Source organism: Fundulus heteroclitus, chromosome 8 (assembly GCF_011125445.2).
Source record: "Fundulus heteroclitus isolate FHET01 chromosome 8, MU-UCD_Fhet_4.1, whole genome shotgun sequence".
NCBI classification, from domain to species: Eukaryota; Metazoa; Chordata; class Actinopteri; order Cyprinodontiformes; family Fundulidae; genus Fundulus; species Fundulus heteroclitus.
In genome coordinates this window covers 29,083,441-29,105,154 of record NC_046368.1, presented here as the reverse complement: position 1 = coordinate 29,105,154, position 21,714 = coordinate 29,083,441, and the positions used below count along the sequence as shown (strand labels likewise).

The 21,714-nt window shown below is 45.3% G+C and overlaps 1 protein-coding gene across 1 annotated transcript; it reads left to right on the top strand.

The window, feature by feature from the left end:
• Positions 1 to 1,957: 1,957 nt before the first annotated feature.
• Positions 1,958 to 21,706, top strand: ccdc62 (coiled-coil domain containing 62). The gene is made up of 13 exons (XM_036140529.1): positions 1,958 to 2,356; positions 2,447 to 2,487; positions 10,809 to 10,952; positions 11,615 to 11,807; positions 12,064 to 12,230; positions 13,943 to 14,044; positions 14,148 to 14,319; positions 17,454 to 17,555; positions 18,422 to 18,510; positions 19,473 to 19,573; positions 19,860 to 20,004; positions 20,890 to 21,078; positions 21,222 to 21,706. Exons 1-13 carry the CDS (start codon positions 2,302 to 2,304, stop codon positions 21,333 to 21,335), a joined length of 1,614 nt encoding a protein of 537 aa, XP_035996422.1. The 5' UTR covers positions 1,958 to 2,301; the 3' UTR covers positions 21,336 to 21,706.
• Positions 21,707 to 21,714: the final 8 nt, after the last annotated feature.

Genomic DNA, 21,714 nt, shown 5'->3' with positions numbered 1-21,714 from the left:
TGTAACCAGAATGTTGGGAGGGGGAGAGGAGTATCTCCATGAAGTTCGTCATCTAAAGAAAGCATGGAGCGCTTCCAAATTTCCTGGGAGATGGTTTGATCTTGGACTGAGAAAACTCAAGGACTAACACCATATCCCCCATGTCTTGGATACATCTACGTCTTCTTGAAGCACTAACTCCAGCAGCTGTTCACTTGTGGATATGCCCCAAATTTTGTAATATCTTTGCTTCACCATCCTCTAAAGGCTGCACTTGTGCATCTTTTTCCAGAACACTTTTTCCTCCCACTCAATTTTTTTATCCATTTGCTTGGATACAGCCCTTTGTGAACAGTTGGCTTCTTAGAATTGTTAGCTTTTATCCACTCACGGAGTGTGTCAGTGATTGTCTCCAAGACAACTGGCATATTTGTCAAAACAACCAAAAATAGACATTTGAAATATGTGTGTAATGAATGTCCAAACTAGAATTGTTTCTTTAAAATTCAATTGCTGAAATAAATAGAATCACATCCCAATTGAATGAGATGCAACGCCACAACTTCTTAAATAGATGTCCATTTTAAAATAAACACAGAGCAAAGTTATGGAAGAAAAAAATAATCTTAAAGCATCATACCCTGTGGTTTGATCTCAGTATAATGTCCACACAGACAACTACCGTTATGAATTAGAAGAAAATGTGAAGCAGGTCCAAAAGGTATCTGTTGATTGTCGTATCACGGAAATATTTTAGAGTTACTCTAACAGATGCCAGAATAATATAACTCTACTATAAAACTTGACACATTGATATTTACTGTAGTAACACATTACGTCTTAAAAACCATGATAAAACTTTAAGAATTTGCCAAAACCAATTTTTACAGCCTCCATGTATCCTTCTGTTCTCAATGGTGCCCTCTTCTGCTAGTTAGACTGGTTCAGAAAGATGAAGAACACTTCAAATTTCATTTAAACATCATATTCAACAAACTAGTATAGTATTGAAAAGGTAATTTATTTTAGTAATTAAAACATGTCAGGAAAGTTTTTGACAAACTGTCTGATAACGTTCCCGCAATTTCATGAATCTTCCTTTTCTTTTATTTATGTTGTAATTTATTTACATTGTTTATATCTCACAAAGATTCTAAAATTATAGATTCCCATGAAAATGTTGTTTTCTTCCTTACAGTTTTCAGCTGTTTTTGTAATTTTTGTTACTATTATGTTTCAGATGGTGATGCTGCTGGTTTGCTTTGGATCATTTGCTTGCAGCATAACCCTTCAGGTCATGAACTGATGCCCGGATATTCTCCTCTTCAGTGTTTTCTGCTCGAGGGCGGACTTCATTGCTAAATGGAGTTGGGTGAATCATTCACAGATTGAAATAACAAAACAACCCCAGTTATACAATAGAGTCCAAATTTACTCATACATTTAAAGTAATTTTAGTTTGACAGGTTAAAACAATCTCTGAGAAAATACTCTTCGACACATGTCGAGTTCATTGGCAAACATAACTGATCAAAAGACCAGTAAATTATGCTACAAGTTAATTATATATGAGGATTTAATTGCTGGAATACAAATATTTCCACTGATTACTGGGAAGGTATAAATCATTTTCGATTTGTTTGTTTAGTAGAACGTAAATAAAGATAGATAAATACAAATAACACCTGCCTTTTAAAATTTAACACACAGAAATATAATAATAATAATTATTATTATATTATAATATATTATATTTATATAATAACAATAATAATAATCATAATAATCATAATAATCATTATTATTATTATTATTATTATTATAATATATTGTATTTATATAATAATAATAATAATAATAATAATAATAATAATAATAATAATAATAATAATTATTATTATTATTATTATTATTATTATTATTATTATTATTATTATTATTATTTCGGAATCTCATAACCGGACGGATGACCGGTTATGACGTCAGGCCTTCACATCTGGGCGTCATTCTCAAAAGTTGGTGAATCTCTCTATGAAGCGAAAGGCACCAACGTCATTCATCATCTATTATATCTATCTTTGAATTTGCAGTATTTCCAACAGGTCTACATCGCCTTAATGTGAAGCTGTAGCCGTGTTTAAATCTAGACCAGCTCACAGTTACCTCTGCTTTACGAGCAGTGAACTGTTGTTAGCTTTTCAGAGCTAGCTGCCAGGGTCTCCTTCCAGTTGTGCCGTTAGCTGACTGCCGACAACAAGCATGACGCAGCAGGGCCGGCTGGAGTTGGACGTGACGTAAGGAGCGGGAAGCAGCGCTGATATCATGGACGGCAGAAGGAGACTGTTCACCCCCTGTCAGCAGCCAGCCTGCTCCCACGGTAAATAGCTGAGCTCCTCATCAGTTACAGCTCCATCAGGAGGAGGAGGAGGAGGCGTGTCAGCCATGTAACGTTCATTGTCTGTTTCAGACGGCCCAGCTACACTGTGGCACAGCACGCCTGTTAAAAAGGTAAACCACTCTGTTGTTGTCCGCCTGAAAACGCAGTCAGTGCTTGTCCTGATCTTAATGTGCTGCTTAGAAGGAACAGTTAGAAAACACCATCAGATCTCGGTTGGGAAAATTAATAAAAAGAAATGTTTCATAAGGGGGGAGCAGATGGGACCACTAAACTCTTGGTGGCACTGAAACTAAAATTCATAAATTCAGGATTTTATCCTACTGTTGTAGTAAAGCTGCCTGTAGAAAACTATCTTAAAGACTTAAATGAACGGCTACTAACATCTTTTGGTTTATTGTTTGATTATTTAAATGTTACTAATGATCTAAACAACAATTCCTTGTTATTGTGTAATTATATTAGGAATAAGGTGTACATTAATTCATTTATTGAAAAACAAAACAATTAGTAGGGAAAAGCAGATACTGGCAGATACAAATAAAAGCGTGATTAAAAGGTGAAGAAGAGCGGCTGCCTTGCTGGCTGTGCATGATGGGATCAAGTGCTAATCTGATGCTGCTGCAATTTACACTGGCCAGTGGGCTGATCAACCCACAGAGGGCTGAATCCAATTTGCTGAAACGTCATTGTTATGAACTAGAATCAGGCAAACCCAGTATTCAAACCCAACAAGTGAGGTTAAGGCAAAAAACAGGATTTTAATAATGAAAACAGGGACAGGCGGGCTCAATAGTCAAAAGGGCAGTCCAAAATCCGGTACACAAAAAGCAGTCCAAAATAGGCAGAGGTACAGACAGGGCAAAGCAAGCTCGGATAACCATGGGACAGAAACTAGTCGGTAAACCGGTAAATCAGTCAGACAGGGCAGGAAAAACAGATCAGGGAACAGGCTGGCTCAGAATCAAAAAGGCTCTCGGGTTATCATCAACAGGTCACACAAGAAAGGAACGCTGGAACAAAACTCACCGTGGCTCGTTAATGATCTGGCAGATTGCAGAGGTTTGTGGCAGGACTATATAGGGGAGTGAGCAGGTGAACAGGAGTGAAGACTAATTATAAGTGAGCAGGTGGATCTAATCAAGGCAAGAAAGCTGACAGATTGCTGAGGGGAGACCAAACAGAGCTGATAAAGTGACAGGTGGAAAACAGGTAACCTAAACAGAACAACATGTCTAAATCAAAACCAAACAAGACCCCAAAAGCAGAAACTTAACTAATAAATCTGATAACATAACCAAGACAAAACCCAAATCGTGACAGAACCCCCTCCTCAAGGCCGGATTCCAGACGGCCTCAGAAACAAAACAGACTAGCCCGGGTGGGTGGAGGGAGGTACAGGATGGAGGGCCATAAACAGGAAAAAGAAACACTGTCCAAACCAAAAACAACCCGACAGGGCGAACTAAAATAACATAAATAAAGTCTGACGGGTATCCCGGAGGAGGATCCTGACAAGTTAAAATCTCCGGCGGGCGTCCAGAAGGACGGCCTCGACGAGTCGGGTTCTCAGGCGGGCGTCCAGAAGGACGGCCTCGACGAGTCGGGTTCTCAGGCGGGCGTCCAGAAGGACGGCCTCGGCGTGTCAGGTTGTCCGGCGGACGTCCCGAAGGACGGCCTCGGCGTGTCAGGTTGTCCGGCGGACGTCCCGAAGGACGGCCTCGGCGTGTCAGGTTCTCCGGCGGACGGCCTCGGCGTGTCAGGTTCTCCGGCGGACGGCCTCGGCGTGTCAGGTTCTCCGGCGGACGTCCTCGGCGTGTCAGGTTCTCCGGCGGACGTCCTCGGCGTGTCAGGTTCGCCGGCGGACGTCCTCGGCGTGTCAGGTTCGCCGGCGGACGTCCTAGGCGTGTCAGGTTCGCCGGCGGACGTCCTCGGCGTGTCAGGTTCGCCGGCGGACGTCCTAGGCGTGTCAGGTTCGCCGGCGGACGTCCTAGGCGTGTCAGGTTCGCCGGCGGACGGCCTCGGCGTGTCAGGTTCTCCGGCGGACGGCCTCGGCGTGTCAGGTTCTCCGGCGGACGTCCTCGGCGTGTCAGGTTCTCCGGCGGACGTCCTCGGCGTGTCAGGTTCTCCGGCGGACGTCCTCGGCGTGTCAGGTTCTCCGGCGGACGTCCTCGGCGTGTCAGGTTCTCCGGCGGACGTCCTCGGCGTGTCAGGTTCTCCGGCGGACGTCCTCGCGTGTCAGGTTCTCCGGCGGACGTCCTCGGCGTGTCAGGTTCTCCGGCGGACGTCCTCGGCGTGTCAGGTTCTCCGGCGGACCGTCCTCGGCGTGTCAGGTTCTCCGGCGGACGTCCTAGGCGTGTCAGGTTCTCCGGCGGACGTCCTAGGCGTGTCAGGTTCTCCGGCGGACGTCCCGGCGGACGACCCCTGTGAGACAGGTAATCCGGCGGGTGTCCTGTAGGACGGCCCCGGTTAGCAAAGATGTCCGGCGGCCGGTGGCGGAGCAGGTCTCTCATAGGCCGGCGGCGGAGCAGGTCTCTCATAGGCCGGCGGCGGAGCAGGTCTCCTCATAGGCCGGCGGCGGAGCAGGTCTCTCGGAGTCCGGCGGCAGAGCAGCAACCTCGGGGACCGTCGGTAGAACAGGACCCTCAGGAACCGACGTCTGGAGAGAGAAAGAACAGAACCTGCCGCCGGACTAAAGGCTGGAGACAACGCCGGACTAAGAGCTAGAAGAGAGGCCTGGCTAAAGAGTTCAGGAGGCGTCTGGCTACAGAGTTCAGGAGGCGCCTGGCTACAGAGTTCAGGAGGCGCCTGGCTACAGAGTTCAGGAGGAGCCTGGCTACAGAGTTCAGGAGGAGCCTGGCTACAGAGTTCAGGAGGAGCCTGGCTACAGAGTTCAGGAGGAGCCTGGCTACAGGCTTCAGGTTCAGTCGGCCCCTGGCTACTGGCTTCAGGTTCAGTCGGCCCCTGGCTACTGGCTTCAGGTTCAGTCGGCCCCTGGCTACTGGCTTCAGGTTCAGACGGCCCCTGGCTACAGGCTTCAGGTTCAGACGGCCCCTGGCTACAGGCTTCAGGTTCAGACGGCCCCTGGCTACAGGCTTCAGGTTCAGACGGCCCCTGGCTACAGGCTTCAGGTTCAGACGGCCCCTGGCTACAGGCTTCAGGTTCAGACGGCCCCTGGCTACAGGCTACAGGTTCAGACGGGGCCTGGCTACAGGCTACAGGTTCAGACGGGGCCTGGCTACAGGCTACAGGTTCAGACGGGGCCTGGCTACAGGCTACAGGTTCAGACGGGACCTGGCTACAGGCTTCAGATGCTCCCAGACCCTTTAACACCCAGAACCTCATCAGTAACCCTTCCAGAACCTCCGACAAAGACAGTTTGGTCAGCCACTTGGGAAATTGGCTGTCAAGCCAAAGATGAGGGGGTAAGAGCTTCAAAAGAGGTCCAGGGGCCTCTAAGTCTCCATGGGGCTCTGGGTGCTTGTCTTCTCGGCGAGACCCCCGACGGAGCTTGTCGTTTGGGCGAGGGCCACGACGCCGCTTGTCGTCTGGGCGAGGGCCACGGCGCCGCTTGTCGTCTGGGCGAGGGCCACGGCGCCGCTTGTCGTCTGGGCGAGGGCCACGGCGCCGCTTGTCGTCTGGGCGAGGGCCACGGCGCCGCTTGTCGTCTGGGCGAGGGCCACGGCGCCCAGTGTCCCGATGAGCCCCCGAGTTGCGGCCTGAAAGAGGGCTCGTCTGAACCCCCTCATCGTGGGCCAGTGGGAGACCCTCCTGGGTTCCCACGTCGCAGACTGGCGGCGGGCCCTCCTGGGTTCCCACGTCGCACACTGGCGGCGGACCCTCCTGGGTTCCCACGTCGCACACTGGCGGCGGACCCTCCTGGGTTCCCACGTCGCACACTGGCGGCGGACCCTCCTGGGTTCCCACGTCGCGGGCCGGCTGCGGACCCTCCTGGGTTGCAGCGTCTCGGGCCGGCTGCGGACCCTCCTGGGTTGCAGCGTCTCGGGCCGGCTGCGGACCCTCCTGGGTAGCAGCGTCTCGGGCCGGCTGCGGACCCTCCTGGGTAGCAGCGTCTCGGGCCGGCTGCGGACCCTCCTGGGTAGCAGCGTCTCGGGCCGGCTGCGGACCCTCCTGGGTTGCAGTGTCTCGGGCCGGCTGCGGACCCTCCTGGGTTGCAGCGTCTCGGGCCGGTTGCGGACCCTCCTGGGTTGCGGCGTCTTGCGCCGGCTGCGGACCCTTCGGGGTTGCAGCGTCTTGGACCGGCTGCGGAGCCTCCGGGGTTGCAACGTCTTGGGCCGGCTGCGGACCCTCCGGGGTTGCAGCGTCTTGGGCCGGCTGCGGACCCTCCGGGGTTGCAACGTCTTGGGCCGGCTGCGGACCCTCCGGGGTTGCAGCGTCTTGGGCCGGCTGCGGACCCTCCGGGGTTGCAACGTCTTGGGCCGGCTGCGCAGACAGTGCTGCTTTATAGTTGCCGGAGGCCGGCACTGGAGCTGAGGTAGGAGGCGGGTCCTCTGGGACAGGTGCAGGGGCGTCGGCTGGACCCTTGGGGACAGGATTGAGTCCACTATAGAAACCCTGGAGAGCCTCTCTATAGTGCCCCTCGACCTCCTTTAATTTAGCCTCCAGCTCCTCTGAATACTGGCTGAAAAGAGCCTCCCTAAGGTCTTTAATAATAGGGGCAAACGCTCTTAACTGGTCCTCCAGAGCCAGATCCTCAGCATCACGGGCGCCACCAGGAGGCGCTGTGGGCTGCTCAGCTCTGGGGAGCACCGGACTCCGATCCACTGAGCAGGAAGTGGCAACGGACGGGCGCGGTACTGACTCGCCTGTCGGCCGAACAGAACGGGTGAGGGAGCCATAGACATATATAAAGAGTAGACCCCGCATCGACCGCTCTCGCCTATAGGCGCTGACGAGATTTAGGGGCGCCATCTTGGGGCGGTCGACAACTCCGCTCAGTCTAATGTGTTAACCAGGTGCAGAATCAATTTTAATCAACTATAACTCGTTTAATGTTGAACTAATTTTCACATTTGTTTAGCTTAAAACTTTAAAACTATAGCTATTATAACAAATGGTCCAGTGCGTTTAAATAATCTTAGTGGGGTTAAAAGTAATAGAATATTCTGACATGATGTATGTATGTTTCAAAACACAGCAACGCACACATTTTTTATAATTTTTTTATTGCTATATAAACAAACACATTTGTACATGTACATATGTACATATACTTCCCAAAAAGAACCCGTGATGGGCGAAATCTGTAAAGTAGTAACCTTTATTTTTTTACAATTATTATATACAATTAAATACACTATAGTATATTGAAACCATAGAACAAAACCTTTTTACCGGCCCAAGCATTTGTTTAACAAATGAAAGTACTATATAACCGTTTTTTTTATTATTATTATTTACAAATAAGCTGTAAAATAATTTTAATCAATACGAACTGAAGGCTTCAAATTGCGGAGATCAGCGCGGCCACCGCGACCCAAGTCATTGGATTAGAACGGGAGAAAATTAAAAATTATTATAAAAAAAAATACAAAGTACAGTAGGACAAATAGTGACTCGTGTGTATTTCACTGCTCTTTTGACTGAGGCGCTGCATCCGTGACTCCGCTCTGTAGCGTTTTTTCTTCTAAAGCCCGCGGTGCAGGTGAGTTTTTTTTCGGGAGAAGAACACATTTTTATCGGTAGTTGTCGCTCTTTTTTCTTCTGGGCAAAAAGATTCTTACAAACCGACACGCCACCTGATGAGAACTGTAATGAACGGCTTATCAATGCAAATCCGTGAAGCAGCGAGACCGTGAAAGGTGAACCGCAATATAGCGAGGGTTCACTATATATATATATATATATATGCTGTTTATTCACTAATGTCTAACAACAACTTTGTATCTCATAGTATTAGAAAACTTACATTCTGATCAAAAATATAAACAATGTCTTTTCATCTTGCTTGTGAAAAGTTATCCCTCGAGCCCTGACATAAATAGTCCCTCGATTTAAACAAAAATGAGCCGCACAGTGCTGAGGCATCATTAGTGTGTCAGCTTGAATCAGCAGGATTAGGTATCAAGTCGACCGCCCCAAGGTGGCGCCCGTAATTCCTGCGCAGCGACAGTCAATGCGGGGTCTACTCTTATATTATGTCTATGGAGGGAGCGACTCACAGGTTTCCGTCCCCTCCTCCGACGGCGGGACGGCAGGACTTGCTGGAGGTTTGATTCTGTCGGTAGAGCCGGGATCGGCGGAGCCCACAGCGTTCCCTGCATCTCCTCCTCTGGAGGGAGAGAGAGAAAAAGATCCGGGCGAAGATCCCGCACCACCTCCGCTTCGACCTCCATAAACAAAGTTGGGTCTGGATAAAACCCATGGGCAGAGCCGACCGCGGTGTCGCTGGGTGAGTGATCCCTTCTATCTTGAGCAGAACCTGAATCTGTTAAAAACAGCCCTCCCAATCGTAAGCTCCGAGCAGGCAGCGAGTTACTGCTGCTGCGGCTGCTGGAGAGATGGCGTCTGGGACCGATACCAGGGGGACAGAACGCCAATCTGGAACCCTCCCAAGCCATAGCGTGTGGAGGGGAAAAAAAAAAAAACAACCTCTAAAAACTTGTTGGGCGATAGGTTTTAGTGGGGCCAGATCATTCTGTTATGAACTAGAATCAGGCAAACCCAGTATTCAAACCCAACAAGTGAGGTTAAGGCAAAAAACAGGATTTTAATAATGAAAACAGGGACAGGCGGGCTCAATAGTCAAAAGGGCAGTCCAAAATCCGGTACACAAAAAGCAGTCCAAAATAGGCAGAGGTACAGACAGGGCAAAGCAAGCTCGGATAACCATGGGACAGAAACTAGTCGGTAAACCGGTAAATCAGTCAGACAGGGCAGGAAAAACAGATCAGGGAACAGGCTGGCTCAGAATCAAAAAGGCTCTCGGGTTATCATCAACAGGTCACACAAGAAAGGAACGCTGGAACAAAACTCACCGTGGCTCGTTAATGATCTGGCAGATTGCAGAGGTTTGTGGCAGGACTATATAGGGGAGTGAGCAGGTGAACAGGAGTGAAGACTAATTATAAGTGAGCAGGTGGATCTAATCAAGGCAAGAAAGCTGACAGATTGCTGAGGGGAGACCAAACAGAGCTGATAAAGTGACAGGTGGAAAACAGGTAACCTAAACAGAACAACATGTCTAAATCAAAACCAAACAAGACCCCAAAAGCAGAAACTTAACTAATAAATCTGATAACATAACCAAGACAAAACCCAAATCGTGACAGTCATTGCAGCGGCTGAGAATGCTCCTCAGTAGTTTGTGTGGGCGCAGATGCTTCTATGGTAAATGGCCTGCGCTTGTGTGGCGGTTTATCAAGTCCTGATGACCCCAAAGAATTTACCCGTCATTCACGCACACACTCCTGAGCACGGTGGGCATGCTGCTCCTCACATAACAGCTGGTGTCCTGCCTTTTGTTATAACACAGTAATAAATTCACGGGGTGAAGAAATTACATAAATAAGATAACAAATAGGTTCATAGTTTCAAATTAGTCCAAGTAATTCCATTCCACAGTTTAAAGGGGTTTTAATCAGAGTGATTAGCGTCCTGCAACTCTTAGACACAGGCCTTCGGGGGTTGGCGTTGGACACCACTGGCGTAAGGATTTAATCCTGCTACCTAATGGCAGTCAGGATGCCCATCGTCTATCCTACACAGGGTCTGTGCGTCTCTCCATGGAGACAACACAGACCCACCAAACCCAATTGTCTTGAACAACGTTGCAGGCAGCGTGACGTTCACCACAGCTTCCCCAGAACCATCCATGTGTCACATGAGCTCAGAGCGAGCCTGTTCTCATCTGTTAATAGAGCAGAGCGCCAGCGTCAACTCTGCTAATCGCGGTGTTCTCTGGCAAATGCCAGTGGAGCTCCGTGGTGCCGGGCAGAGACTACAGGGGCTACTACAGTATATCAGGCCCCCTCAGGAAGTCTGTTTCTAAAGGCTGGAGGTCAGTTTGTAGGGCTCTATGAGAACCCATCCTCCTCCTCGCACAAAGGAGCAGGTACCGGTGCTGGTGACGGGTTAAGGACCTCCGACGACTCTGTCCAGCTCTCCTAGTGACTGCCTGTCTCCTGCAATATCCTCAACCGACAGAAGCCTTCCTGTTATTGGGATAATCTCACAGTCGCCCCTTAAATGCACCTGCTGGTAACAACCCCCTCCACTACTCAACTGACCAGATCAATACAAGTTTAACTGACCGATATCATACTCTGACTAAAAAGTGTTTGTTTAATTTTTTTAAGTGAAACGCAGAATTTACTAAGCTTTATGCCAGGCCAAAAATAATACTAACTGGCGAGTTCTCGGGTTGTATTTTACAATGATATCCTGAAGGAGTGTGTCTTGTGTTGCTTTTCAGAACGATTGTGGTTCTCCACCTGACGCTGAGCAACTATGCGGCTTTGCCAGGGGCAAGTTGGGCGGTACCCCAACCCAATGGGTCCAAAGTCCTGCTGGAGTGCCAGCAGGTCCCTGCTGTGCTCACAATGCCCAGGATGCTGAGGTGAGGTCGAAGCTGGCTAGCCGAGTCCACATCCCATACATGGCCAGGTTGATGTGGCCAAGCTGCCAGTGTTGTGTCATGTTTAGAAAAACAATTTCTCATGGCTGATGTTTAAATGCCAGATGAGAGTTCTGCATAGAAAACACTGAATATTTACCTGAAATGTCATTTTTACACATTCTTCATCTCAAAAGGTCCTGAGTCCGTTTAGCCCCGTCTTAGAAATCCAAAAATGTCTTACAACTATATGGTGGAGTTTTTTTACAGTTGCAAAAGCCACAGAGCGACGATAAGGAAGGAAGGAGGGTATAACAGCACTGAAATTGATGGTTGATTAAAAAAAAAGGATGGATAGAAATTGAAATAACCTTATTTTCCCACGGCGGAGAAACTTGGAATGGATGGATGAATAGTTTGATGATAGACAAAGATGGGTGGATGGTTTAAATAAATTGGATGAATGGACCAATGGATGAATGGAGGGATGGATGATACATGCATGGATGGACAGATATTAGATTGATGAAGGTGAATAAAGATGGATGGATGATGGACAAAGATGCGTGTGTACTCTCTAGACCTTTTCCCAGACTGCATAGAAACAATAAAACGGACTACTTGCTTCCGTTTTACACGTCTCACTTTAATGTGTTTCCCTGAAGCTCCCTGTAAGAGAGCCGAGTAGCTCCACCATCCAGAGGCAGAGAAGGGAGCTCCAGCTCCTGATGGCTGAACTCAAGGACAGAGAGCAGGAGCTGAACGCCATGTCCGCCTCCCATCACAAGCAGCGGCAGGCCTGGGAGCAAGACCGCCAGAGTGCACTGATGTTGGAGCGGCGGGGGGCTCGCCTGGAAGGTCAGAAGATACCAGGATGCTGTTAAACGATGCAATACCGACCAACCTCTCCCTTCTTTTTAATAAATTGACAAAAAAAGGGAGAATGGTCAAATGAGCCGAATTATACTAACACGCGTTCAGGTTTATTGGAACGAGGGAAGAGACACGCTCAATGGAGCGAGGAGGAGACGACCAAAATACCGGAACAATACGGAATTGTAGCCGAATGCTGGCATCAGAATAAGAAATTGTGTGTGTGTGTGTGTGTTCACAGAAGAGTTGCAGATGTGCAACGAGGTGGTCAGAGTCCTGACTAGAAACGTGTGCGTTCTGGAAAGAAGAGAGAAGGAGGCGCTGAAGGAGCTCGGTGAAGCTAAACAGCTCATCTGTGAGCTGGAAAAGAAACAGCAGAGCGTCAATCAAAAGTGTCTGGACTACGAGGTACCGTCCATCTGTCGGTTGCTTTTATTTGCAGGTAGCATATTTAAGGCCTTCATGTTTTGACTTGAACCACATGAGTATGGAAAAGTATTGAATTTTGACTGGAGCTAGGGCCACAGCACACACATTTTCCAGACATGCCGTCGGATTCCCAAATGGGGGAAAGTTTGCATCGTCCTGCGCTAGTTACGGTTCTGAGGGGAACCAACCGGACCCGACCTCTGTCCCAGTATAACAGACGCATCTGAACTTCTTGAGACGTATCTGGACGCAGTCGGGTTGTGTGAACTGGTCACCGACCCAACTGAAGACGGGTGTTGCTGTCAGCCAGTGAAGAATAGAGGCTGAGATTCAGCAACTTGTTAATTAAACTTTATTTGTCAGTGTAAAAGAACTATGAACATAAATGCACAACAGCACGGGGAATAGTACAAACTATTAGCTACCTACTGATAAAAAAGCAAAACCGTGAAACAACAGAAAGCTACTTGGATATTCAAGACTAAAACACAACAAATAACGAATGACCTCATCAAAACAAATCAAATAAGTTATGTATTGGATGTAAAGTTAATGGGAGTTAATTTAATTAACTGATATTTTTTGGGGGGAAAAATCTCCAAACATAATAAACCTAATTATCTTATAGTTTATTTGTGGCATCCAGCCCAAACATTACTTAATGGTCTGTTCAGGTAGACATTATAACATTTTTAGATTACAGCCAATTAACCCACAATCAAACTTACAACCTCAAAAGCACATTCACAGCTCTGACCGGGAGTATAAAAAGAATTCAACTATTATTATCTGCATCCTATTCACTAATGGGTTTAACCTAAACATATTTTAAATGGCTTCTTTTTCATTTTTTCACAAAAACAAAGTGCAAAAAATTTGACTTTTAACGTTTTCTGTTTTAATTCATTAAAGCCGTCGCTCTGAAGATTCCCTTTTATATTTTTATGACTTTACATAACGGCGGTGTCTAACAACTTGAATTTTTCAACATAACCAAGCTTTTTTAAATACATTATATCAACAAGAATATAAAAGGTTTTTAGCCTGACTCATACCTGCTGTCAAAACAAAGGATGAAACAAAAATTTTCCCTGCCTGCAGACACAGCAGCTCGTTCGCTCTCTGGAAAGACGACGTGTTAAATTTAACTAGCCTTGAACCTCATCAATACAATTCGCAGAAACATGGAAACATAGCACAGATGATACCAAGGGATTAATATTAAAGACAAACTACAGTTACCGTACATTAAGTTTTACACTTCTTTAGGAGTTTATTAATACTCTTCATCTACAGACAACGATGTGTTACATCAATGCGAAGCTTTGCTCTGAGGATTGCAGGCACAGACAGAACAGCAGAGGGTGCTGTTGTCGTATTTAGAAGGCCTGTATTTTCTAGACAAAAAAGGACAGCCTGTGATCCAGCAGCAGGTCCAGTTGTTCAGTGTGCGATCCTTAGTCTTTCAGTCATGAAGCAACACCTGTTAGTGTGAACACATATAGTCTCATCAGAATCTGTGACGGCTGTGAAAGTTATGTAGCTTGTTCCCAGCTGGTGTCTTTGATTTTGCATTTTCCCTTTTAAATAAAGACAATAAGCTTAAATGCGCTAAATTAACTTGCAGCTCCTCATGCTCCTTTGCAATTAGCCCTGAAAATCTGGTTCTAAGTATCTGCCATATCTTGCAGGCAAAGAACCAGAGCCTCAGCTCCACTGTTATGACTCTGTCCACACAAGTTGGCTCTCTGCAGGTTAGAGAGGAAGAACTGAGTTCAATGCTCAAGCTAAAAGTAAGTCACTCAAATTTAACGTAATTCAACATTCATTACACACGTTTCCAAAAAAAAAAAAAATCTTATAATATAGTTTCTACGTTATGTCTGTCACTGTCAGGACAAAGATGTGAGCGAAGCCTCGAGTCACATCCTGGAGCTGTCTGGGAGGCTTCAAAACCTGGAGACGTTGCTGACAGAGAGTCGCTCACAGGAGAGCAAGCTCCTGCGGGACAGCGAGGAAATGAAGCGTTCTTACAAAGAAGCTAAGCAGGAGGTCTCCCAGCTTAGAGGTAACAAATTAGAATAATTCTGTTTATCTTCTGTACTTTGAGGATGATCTCAGAAGGAGTTTCCTGACAGCACAATTGAAATGCAGCAGGAATCCTACCTAATCTGGAAAAACAGTCTGCTGTTGTATAAAAAGACCCTTCACAGAGTTATAGCAGCATATCTTTAATCATCAATAAAGGAGAATAAAAATAATTCTTGGTTTCTCTTCAGTACAGTTGCCAAACTTACCCAGAGTCATAGCTCTGTTGATCCATCCATTCCCTTAGCTCTTAGCAGTAATGACTTTATGGGATCCTTCAAAAATAAAATCGATTCCATTAAAAATAAAATAATTAGCATCCTCCCAAACACGATTACCTCATCCTCAATAAGTGAGGCAGTGTTGGAGGAATCTTTAGAACCTGATCGGTGTTTGAACTGTTTAGAGGTTACGGAGCTATCTAAAATTATAGCTTCAAACCTTCAACTTGTATTTTAGACCCAATCCCAACCAAGTTTTTTAAGGAAGTACTCCCTTTGATTAATGCCCCCATTATAGACATGATTAATCTATCCTTAATAAATGGATATGTACCACAGGTTTTTAAAGTAGCTGTTATTAAACCTTTACTTAAGAAACCATCTCTTGATCAAGATGAGTTAATACATTACAGACCTATATCTAATCTTCTTTTCGTATCTAAAATTCTTGAGAAAGTAGTTGCTAATCAACTATGTGAACATTTACAAAGTAATGACCTATTTGAAGAGTTACAGTCAGGCTTCAGAGTTCATCATAGCACTGAAACAGCTCTGGTGAGGGTCACTACTGATATTATCATGCCCTCAGGTAATGGACTTGTGTCTGTACTTGTCCTGTTAGATCTCAGTGCTGCATTTGACACAGTTGATCACAATATTCTCTTACAAAGACTTAAACATACTGTAGGGATTAAAGGAAAAGCATTAGGCTGGTTTAAATCTTTTCTGTCTGACAGATTGTTCATTTTAATAATAAATCTTCAACCCTAGGGTCACTTGTGGAGTATTACAGGGTTCAGTCCTTGGGCCAATTCTCTATAATCTCTCGTAATAATGGAAAACTCCATGGTGTTATTTTTGACCAAGACAGAGCTGTGACTCTGGGTAAGTTTGGCAGCTGTACTAAAAAGAAACCTAGGATTATTTTTAGTCTCCCATATTAATAGTAAAAATATGCTGCTCTAACTCTGTGAAGGGTCTTTTTTACAGCAGTAGACTGTTTTTCCAGATTAAGTAGGATTCCTCTTGATGTGTAGACCGCCATTTTCTCTCCAATTTCCTAATGTTGTGCTTGAAAGAATGAAGCTCTAAATTAAACCAGGGAGCCAGCTTCCTGTGATTAATCACCTTCTTTTTCAAGGGGCCTACGTTATCTAGTGCAAAATGCAACAAGGAAGTGACACCGTCAACAAAAGCGTCAATTTATGAATGGGAAGAAACAACATTGCTGCCATCTGCTGGGTAGTTCTGTGATACTGAGGAAATTAAAAGGGGACTGACTCTTTAAAGTTTGATACAGCATTATCTGATAAAGATCTACTATAATGAAACCCTTTTTTGGGGGTGGAGAACTCAGTTTAATTGAACTCAAAGATTATTAAAAATTATCAGACAGGACAGGGTTGTGAGGAAATACTGTTAATTCTTCACAATCAATGCCATATGTCAGCACAAGGTCTAAAATATGAAGGCAAGAGTGCGTCGGTTTATGCACATTTTGAGTAAAACCAACTGAATCAAGGATAGTTTTAAAGGCTACATTAAGGTTATCGCATTCTGTGTCAACATGAATGTTAAAATCCTTCGCTATAATAACTTTGTCAGTGTTTAACACTAAATCAGATAAGAAGTCTAAAAACTGAGAGTAAGGGCCTGGTGGACGATACAAACAACAAGCAGAAGAGCATTTATTGCTTTGCAGTTTCCATGACGGAAACTAAGGATTAAATGTTCAAAAGAACTGCATAAAAAGCATGTAAATTATTTGAGGGGCTCTTTCATTCTCGTTGAGAATAAAATGGTATCGGATCAGTGGATTAAGTCCTATCAAGTCACGTGTGACGATTTCTAAAGTGGAGACAATGACACGCTTAGTAAAGGTGAACATAATTGTGGAACGATGGCAACACTGCCGCTGCTGGGGGACATCGGCGATGGAAGAATGCGGAGGGAGCATGATTTCAGAGATGTTATGGACCTGCTGGCACGTAATGATGAGTGGCTTATTAGTCGGTTTAGGGTAATCTTGTCTGGACCGGCCCCAGCGTTACAGAGGGGAACTAGGAGGAACCGTATGTCGCCGTTTCAAGTTCTAACTACACTGCTTTCTTTAAAACCGGAGCTTTTCACAGGGAGCTGACGGACATTTAACAGTATTCCCTGAGCTGTGTCCTGCCAGCCGTACGGCACGGCCTTATCCATATGTTGTTCAGATACCTAAAAGTCCCCTAAACTGTGCCCCCTACTTGCAACGAGGACCCAGTTTCAGAACGTAAACAGAGCCGTAGTTGCTCTCGCACTGCTGTAAGGGATCCATCTTTAAATTAATTGCTTTTGTGAATAGAAAGCTTTTTCGTTTAATATATCTGCAACCTATTTGCGGGTGTGCATAATTTCCTGCAGATTGGGATGAATAAAGGAAAGATGTCCGATTTTATACTTTTGATGTTTTTTTGTTTTTTGCACCGCACGTTACGAAGTTTCTCACCAACTTTTACCGTGAAATCTGCACACTCTTTTATTCATGAAGCCTCTGAACATTAAAGAAATAAGAACAAAACGTGACTTTGCAGCTGACTCATGATGACAAAGTATGCCAGAATATAATCTAACTGTTTCTTGGCTAAATTATGGGGTATGTATGGACCCCGTTTTATTCATCCAGTTTCTGCTTTAATGATACACTTGTCGCTCTTGAGTGGCCCAAAAAAAAGTATATAATTGTTTCAAATTTAAAATAGAGATCAACCAAAACTGTATAGAAATATATTCAACGAATAAAATATATATATATATTTTTTCAAATGCCTGCTGAACGATTGTTCCTGACCGCTTGCTTTAAAAATGTGCTGAGTTGTGTCTCATTCGACTCTTGGTCCCGCTGCGTTTGCAGAGGAGCTGCAGCAGCAGGTGACTCAAAGCAGCACGCAGAGAGAGGAGATCATCCGTCTGAAACAGGAGCTCCAGCTGCTTCACTCAGATCTGGCCCTGGCAGGTACGTCACCGACACGCCCTGTTCTATTCTCCCAGGCTGAGACACACGTTTTATTTCTCATCTGGGCTAGGATTTGTTGTGCATCCGTTTGGTCGTGTTTTAAGGGCCTCCTTTCCAAATTTGCCTCGTTTAGGAGACTTTGTTGATCTATCTATCTATCTATCTATCTATCTATCTATCTATCTATCTATCTATCTATCTATCTATCTATCTATCTATCTATCTATCTATCTATCTATCTATCTATCTATCTATCTATCTATCTATCTATCTATCTATCTATCTATCTATCTATCTATCTATCTATCTATCCATCTCAATCTGTGAATTTCAGTTTATTGTTTTAATCTAATCTCTGATATTAAAGGTAAACTGTTTATTTTAGGTGCTCTTGTCTGTTTTAGAGTGAAATCCGTTTTTTGTTCTCATCCTCCTGTCTGTGAAAACATTAACACAACATTTAGGGGGGATTATATGGGTTAACAACTATTAGCTTTCTCACACAATTGTTTTCGTTAGTTGTCAGTTATAATCATCAAAATTAAAAGAAATAAACACTTGAAATAGATCAGTCTGTGTGTAATGAATGCATATAATATCAAAATGTCCCTTTTTGAATGGAATTAGCAAAAATTATATTCTAATTCAATGACCAACACCTGTCGATGCGATGGGACAAAATGTAAAATCGTTCTAGGTTTTGTTCTAGGTCTGAGAAAAAGTCCCTATTCTCGTCTCCAGTTAGTGTTCAGCAGGTCGGTCTTATGTCTACAGTTTCTGACAGTCTTGATTTCCATCTGCAGCAGCCGCCTTAGATTCCTCAGATTATCCGATAAAGTCAAGCCTGCTAATCTTCCTCCTTGCAGGGGAGGACGAGAGCTGGAAAGATGAGCTGCTGGAGCTGTCTCGCTCCAGACAGGAACGCGTCATGTCTGAGCTGCTCTGCCTGCAACAGGTACGCCGTTAGATGACAGAGCCCCATCTCTGGCAAAGAAGCACTTCATCAGACCAGCAACACTAAAGCCACACCCCAAAAAAAAGTCTTTCCTCGTTCCTCCTCCTCCGTCTGTGTTTGGGGATGGAGCGGATTTTCCTGTCTGTCTGCATACCTCAGGGTGTTTCTGCTGGTACCTCGCTGGTACATTGCGGCTCTGGTTCACAGCCGTGGACATAATGGTCATGACTGTGAGAATGACATCAGATGTAAAGACACTGGAGCCCTTGGTACGCACAGATAAAAACCCCTCCTATCAACCAAAGCACTAAAAGTGGGCTTTTCTTGGCTTAAATTAGTGGAAAGTTATATTAATTAAATAACATATGTTTCAAAGTCCACCTATGTTTTTTAAAGTTACATCTTGATAATAAAGATTCAATATTTCTCTTTGTCCTGCTGTGACACTGCTGTTATTTATATTTTAGCAGCATACATACAAACATTTCTTATCCGTTTATCCATTCGTCCGTCCATTTCCTATGCCTGTTCATCTGTGACCCTGCATGGATAAGCGGGTGTAGAAAATGGACGGATGAATGGATAAACATTTCTCTTTACCAGTAAGACTCTTAGCGTATGTAATAGCGTGGATTATTACTATAAACAGGGTTGCTCATGATTTAGGGTTTCAGGCTGGAATAGTCTGGATTCAAGTAGTTTTCAGGTCAGAATAAGTACGTTGAAGAAAACGAAACATTTTCGGTATGGAGAGGATTTGCAATTCTAAACTTTATTCCCTATCCTATAGAGAAATAAATCTTTGAATCTTTTAAATACCTGCTATCTAAAATGTTCACATATAAATGTTAGGGCTTTTGTGATCGCTCTTTAAAAGTGGTTAAGCATCGGATATAGAGACTTCACATCACGAAATCAACGGGGAGCAGCAAAAACATTTTCTGCGCGTGTGCGTTTTCCAGGTGTGTGAGAACCAGAGGAAGGACCTGCAGCTGCTCCGACTGAGCCAAGAAAGCTCCCAGAGAGCCCTGAGGGAAAAACACCACCAGGGATTGCTCGACAGGTGAGGAGAATATCTGTTCCTTCAGCAGGGAAGCTCCATCTCTCAAAAGAGAGGGGGGGGGGGGGGATTCCTGTTCGTTGATCCATGGAACAAAGTTAAAAACAAATGAAAATTCAAGTCAGATCCATATCAAACAGTTGAGGTCCTGGAGAACGGCTAGCAGTTTACTGATTGGCTTAGAGGTGGTTTAGATGATGGAGTTAGAAACATTCGCTGGCATGTGACGGAGCAGTGAACCCTGTCGGTGTGAAAAGTCCCTAATGAGGTGTTGTGCCTTGTGTCCCAGCCAGGATGAATGGCCGTCTAACTGTGGAGATGTTCGGTCTGTGAAAAACCTCCGACCTGATCCTGAAACTCTGCCAGCAGCTGATGTTCAGGACCCCGGGGCAGCCAGTGGCAAACTGGGAGGCGTGTCAGCGAACGTGACAGATGTAAGATATCTTAACAAGATCTCTTAGGATCCTGGGTTGATGGAGAAAAATGTAAAAGTCTTCTTATATGAAGACTTTTTATCCTGGCCTAGTGTTGTAGTGTTTTTCTACAGTGCAGTTTACCGTACTACTCTCATGTGAACGTTACCAATGAATAAACTAAGGCTTGAAGGCTAGGAAGCTACAATTACTCCACGTTTTCCTTAAGGCAACAAGCCCTCCAGCACCTTTAAAACCTCATCTAAACGTTTTCGCAGCCAAAGGCAGGGACTTCCTGAAGTCACGGCTGGTTGCCTGATTGGTTTTGCATATCCAGGTGTGACCTTTTTACTTTTCACTTTATCTGCTGATAAATAAAAAAAATAAAAAAACATCTGCTGACAGAAGCAGAAGCTGGTTTTATTTTCAGGCTGGATTATGGCACATTAGGCATGGAGCACATGGAGCATTTGCACATTTTGTCACGTTGTCTGTTGATGCATCTCGTGGTGGAATAAAGCCAGTGCTACAAATGATGACAAACATACCAGGATGTCAGCCCCACCTACCTAAACTGGACAGGCAGAGAAAGTATTGTTCAGAGAATAAAACCAGGAGGTCCATGGTACCTCTGGAGGAGCTGCAGAGATCCAAATAATCCTTTTGGCCTACCATGAAAAAACTAACACTGCACTTTATTGTGAGCAAACCATCCTCACTGAGATGCATGGTAGTGGCAGGATGGTGCCGCGGGGTCATTGTTCTTCTGCAGGGACCAGGAAGCTGGTAAGACATCCATAGGTTCCAGGGCTTTAAACCTGACATGGAACATCAAGAGAGGGATGTTGGAGCTGTAGGCGTACTCATTTCACAGCTCGTGAGAGTCTCCTGTCTGTCTCTCATCAGGTTGCCGATCAGCTGTCGGCGTGTTCTCTACAGCGGCTTCTGGGCAAGTCCAGGTTCCTCCACGGAGCTCCTGAGAGCAGCGCTTTGGGATGTTGCGGCTCTTCGCCGCCTACAGGTCGTATTTTGAACTGCACGGCCATGTGCGAGTGCCAAGCAGCCCACCACCTCCCAAGTACCACCATACTCAAGGTACGAGTCCAGTTTCATGACATAGGGCCCTGTGATGCGTCCCGTTTGTATTCATGGGGGGGTGTGGCTGCAGGAAGGTAGAAAGCTCCTCCAGATTTGGGCGTGTGAAGATGTAACCACTTTGCTCTGGTTTTTACCAACAGACCTGTGATACTCCACCCAAGGCCTGCCTCCATCCCAACGTCAGCCAGCTACACGGCAATGTGGACGGCTTGACTAAAGAGGGGATTTTCTCTGTGAATCTCCAGCCGCTGTAAAAACAGTGTTATAACCGAAGGCGCTCACACCAAAGGAGAAACTGCTTTTACCTCAGAACAAATGTAGTGATTTTATGACCTCAGTATCTTTTTATATCGTGTATTACTTTTGGTATTTTGTAAATGTACGTTTGTGGATTAACACACTCAGGGTGTTTCTTTTAAGCTTTAATTCAGTGTTTTTACACAATGTGAAGTGGGGAGACGTGAAACCGGTCCTACAGGCCTGATGACTGGTCGTTGAGCCGTCTTTCCAGTTCCCCTGCCTTCACACGGTGACTCACAGGAAATATGTGAAACCCTCACTTGCTTTTACATCTTGTAACCTGGACGATCTGGCACTGCGTTTTTATAAAGACCTTTCCTATACACTCCATTT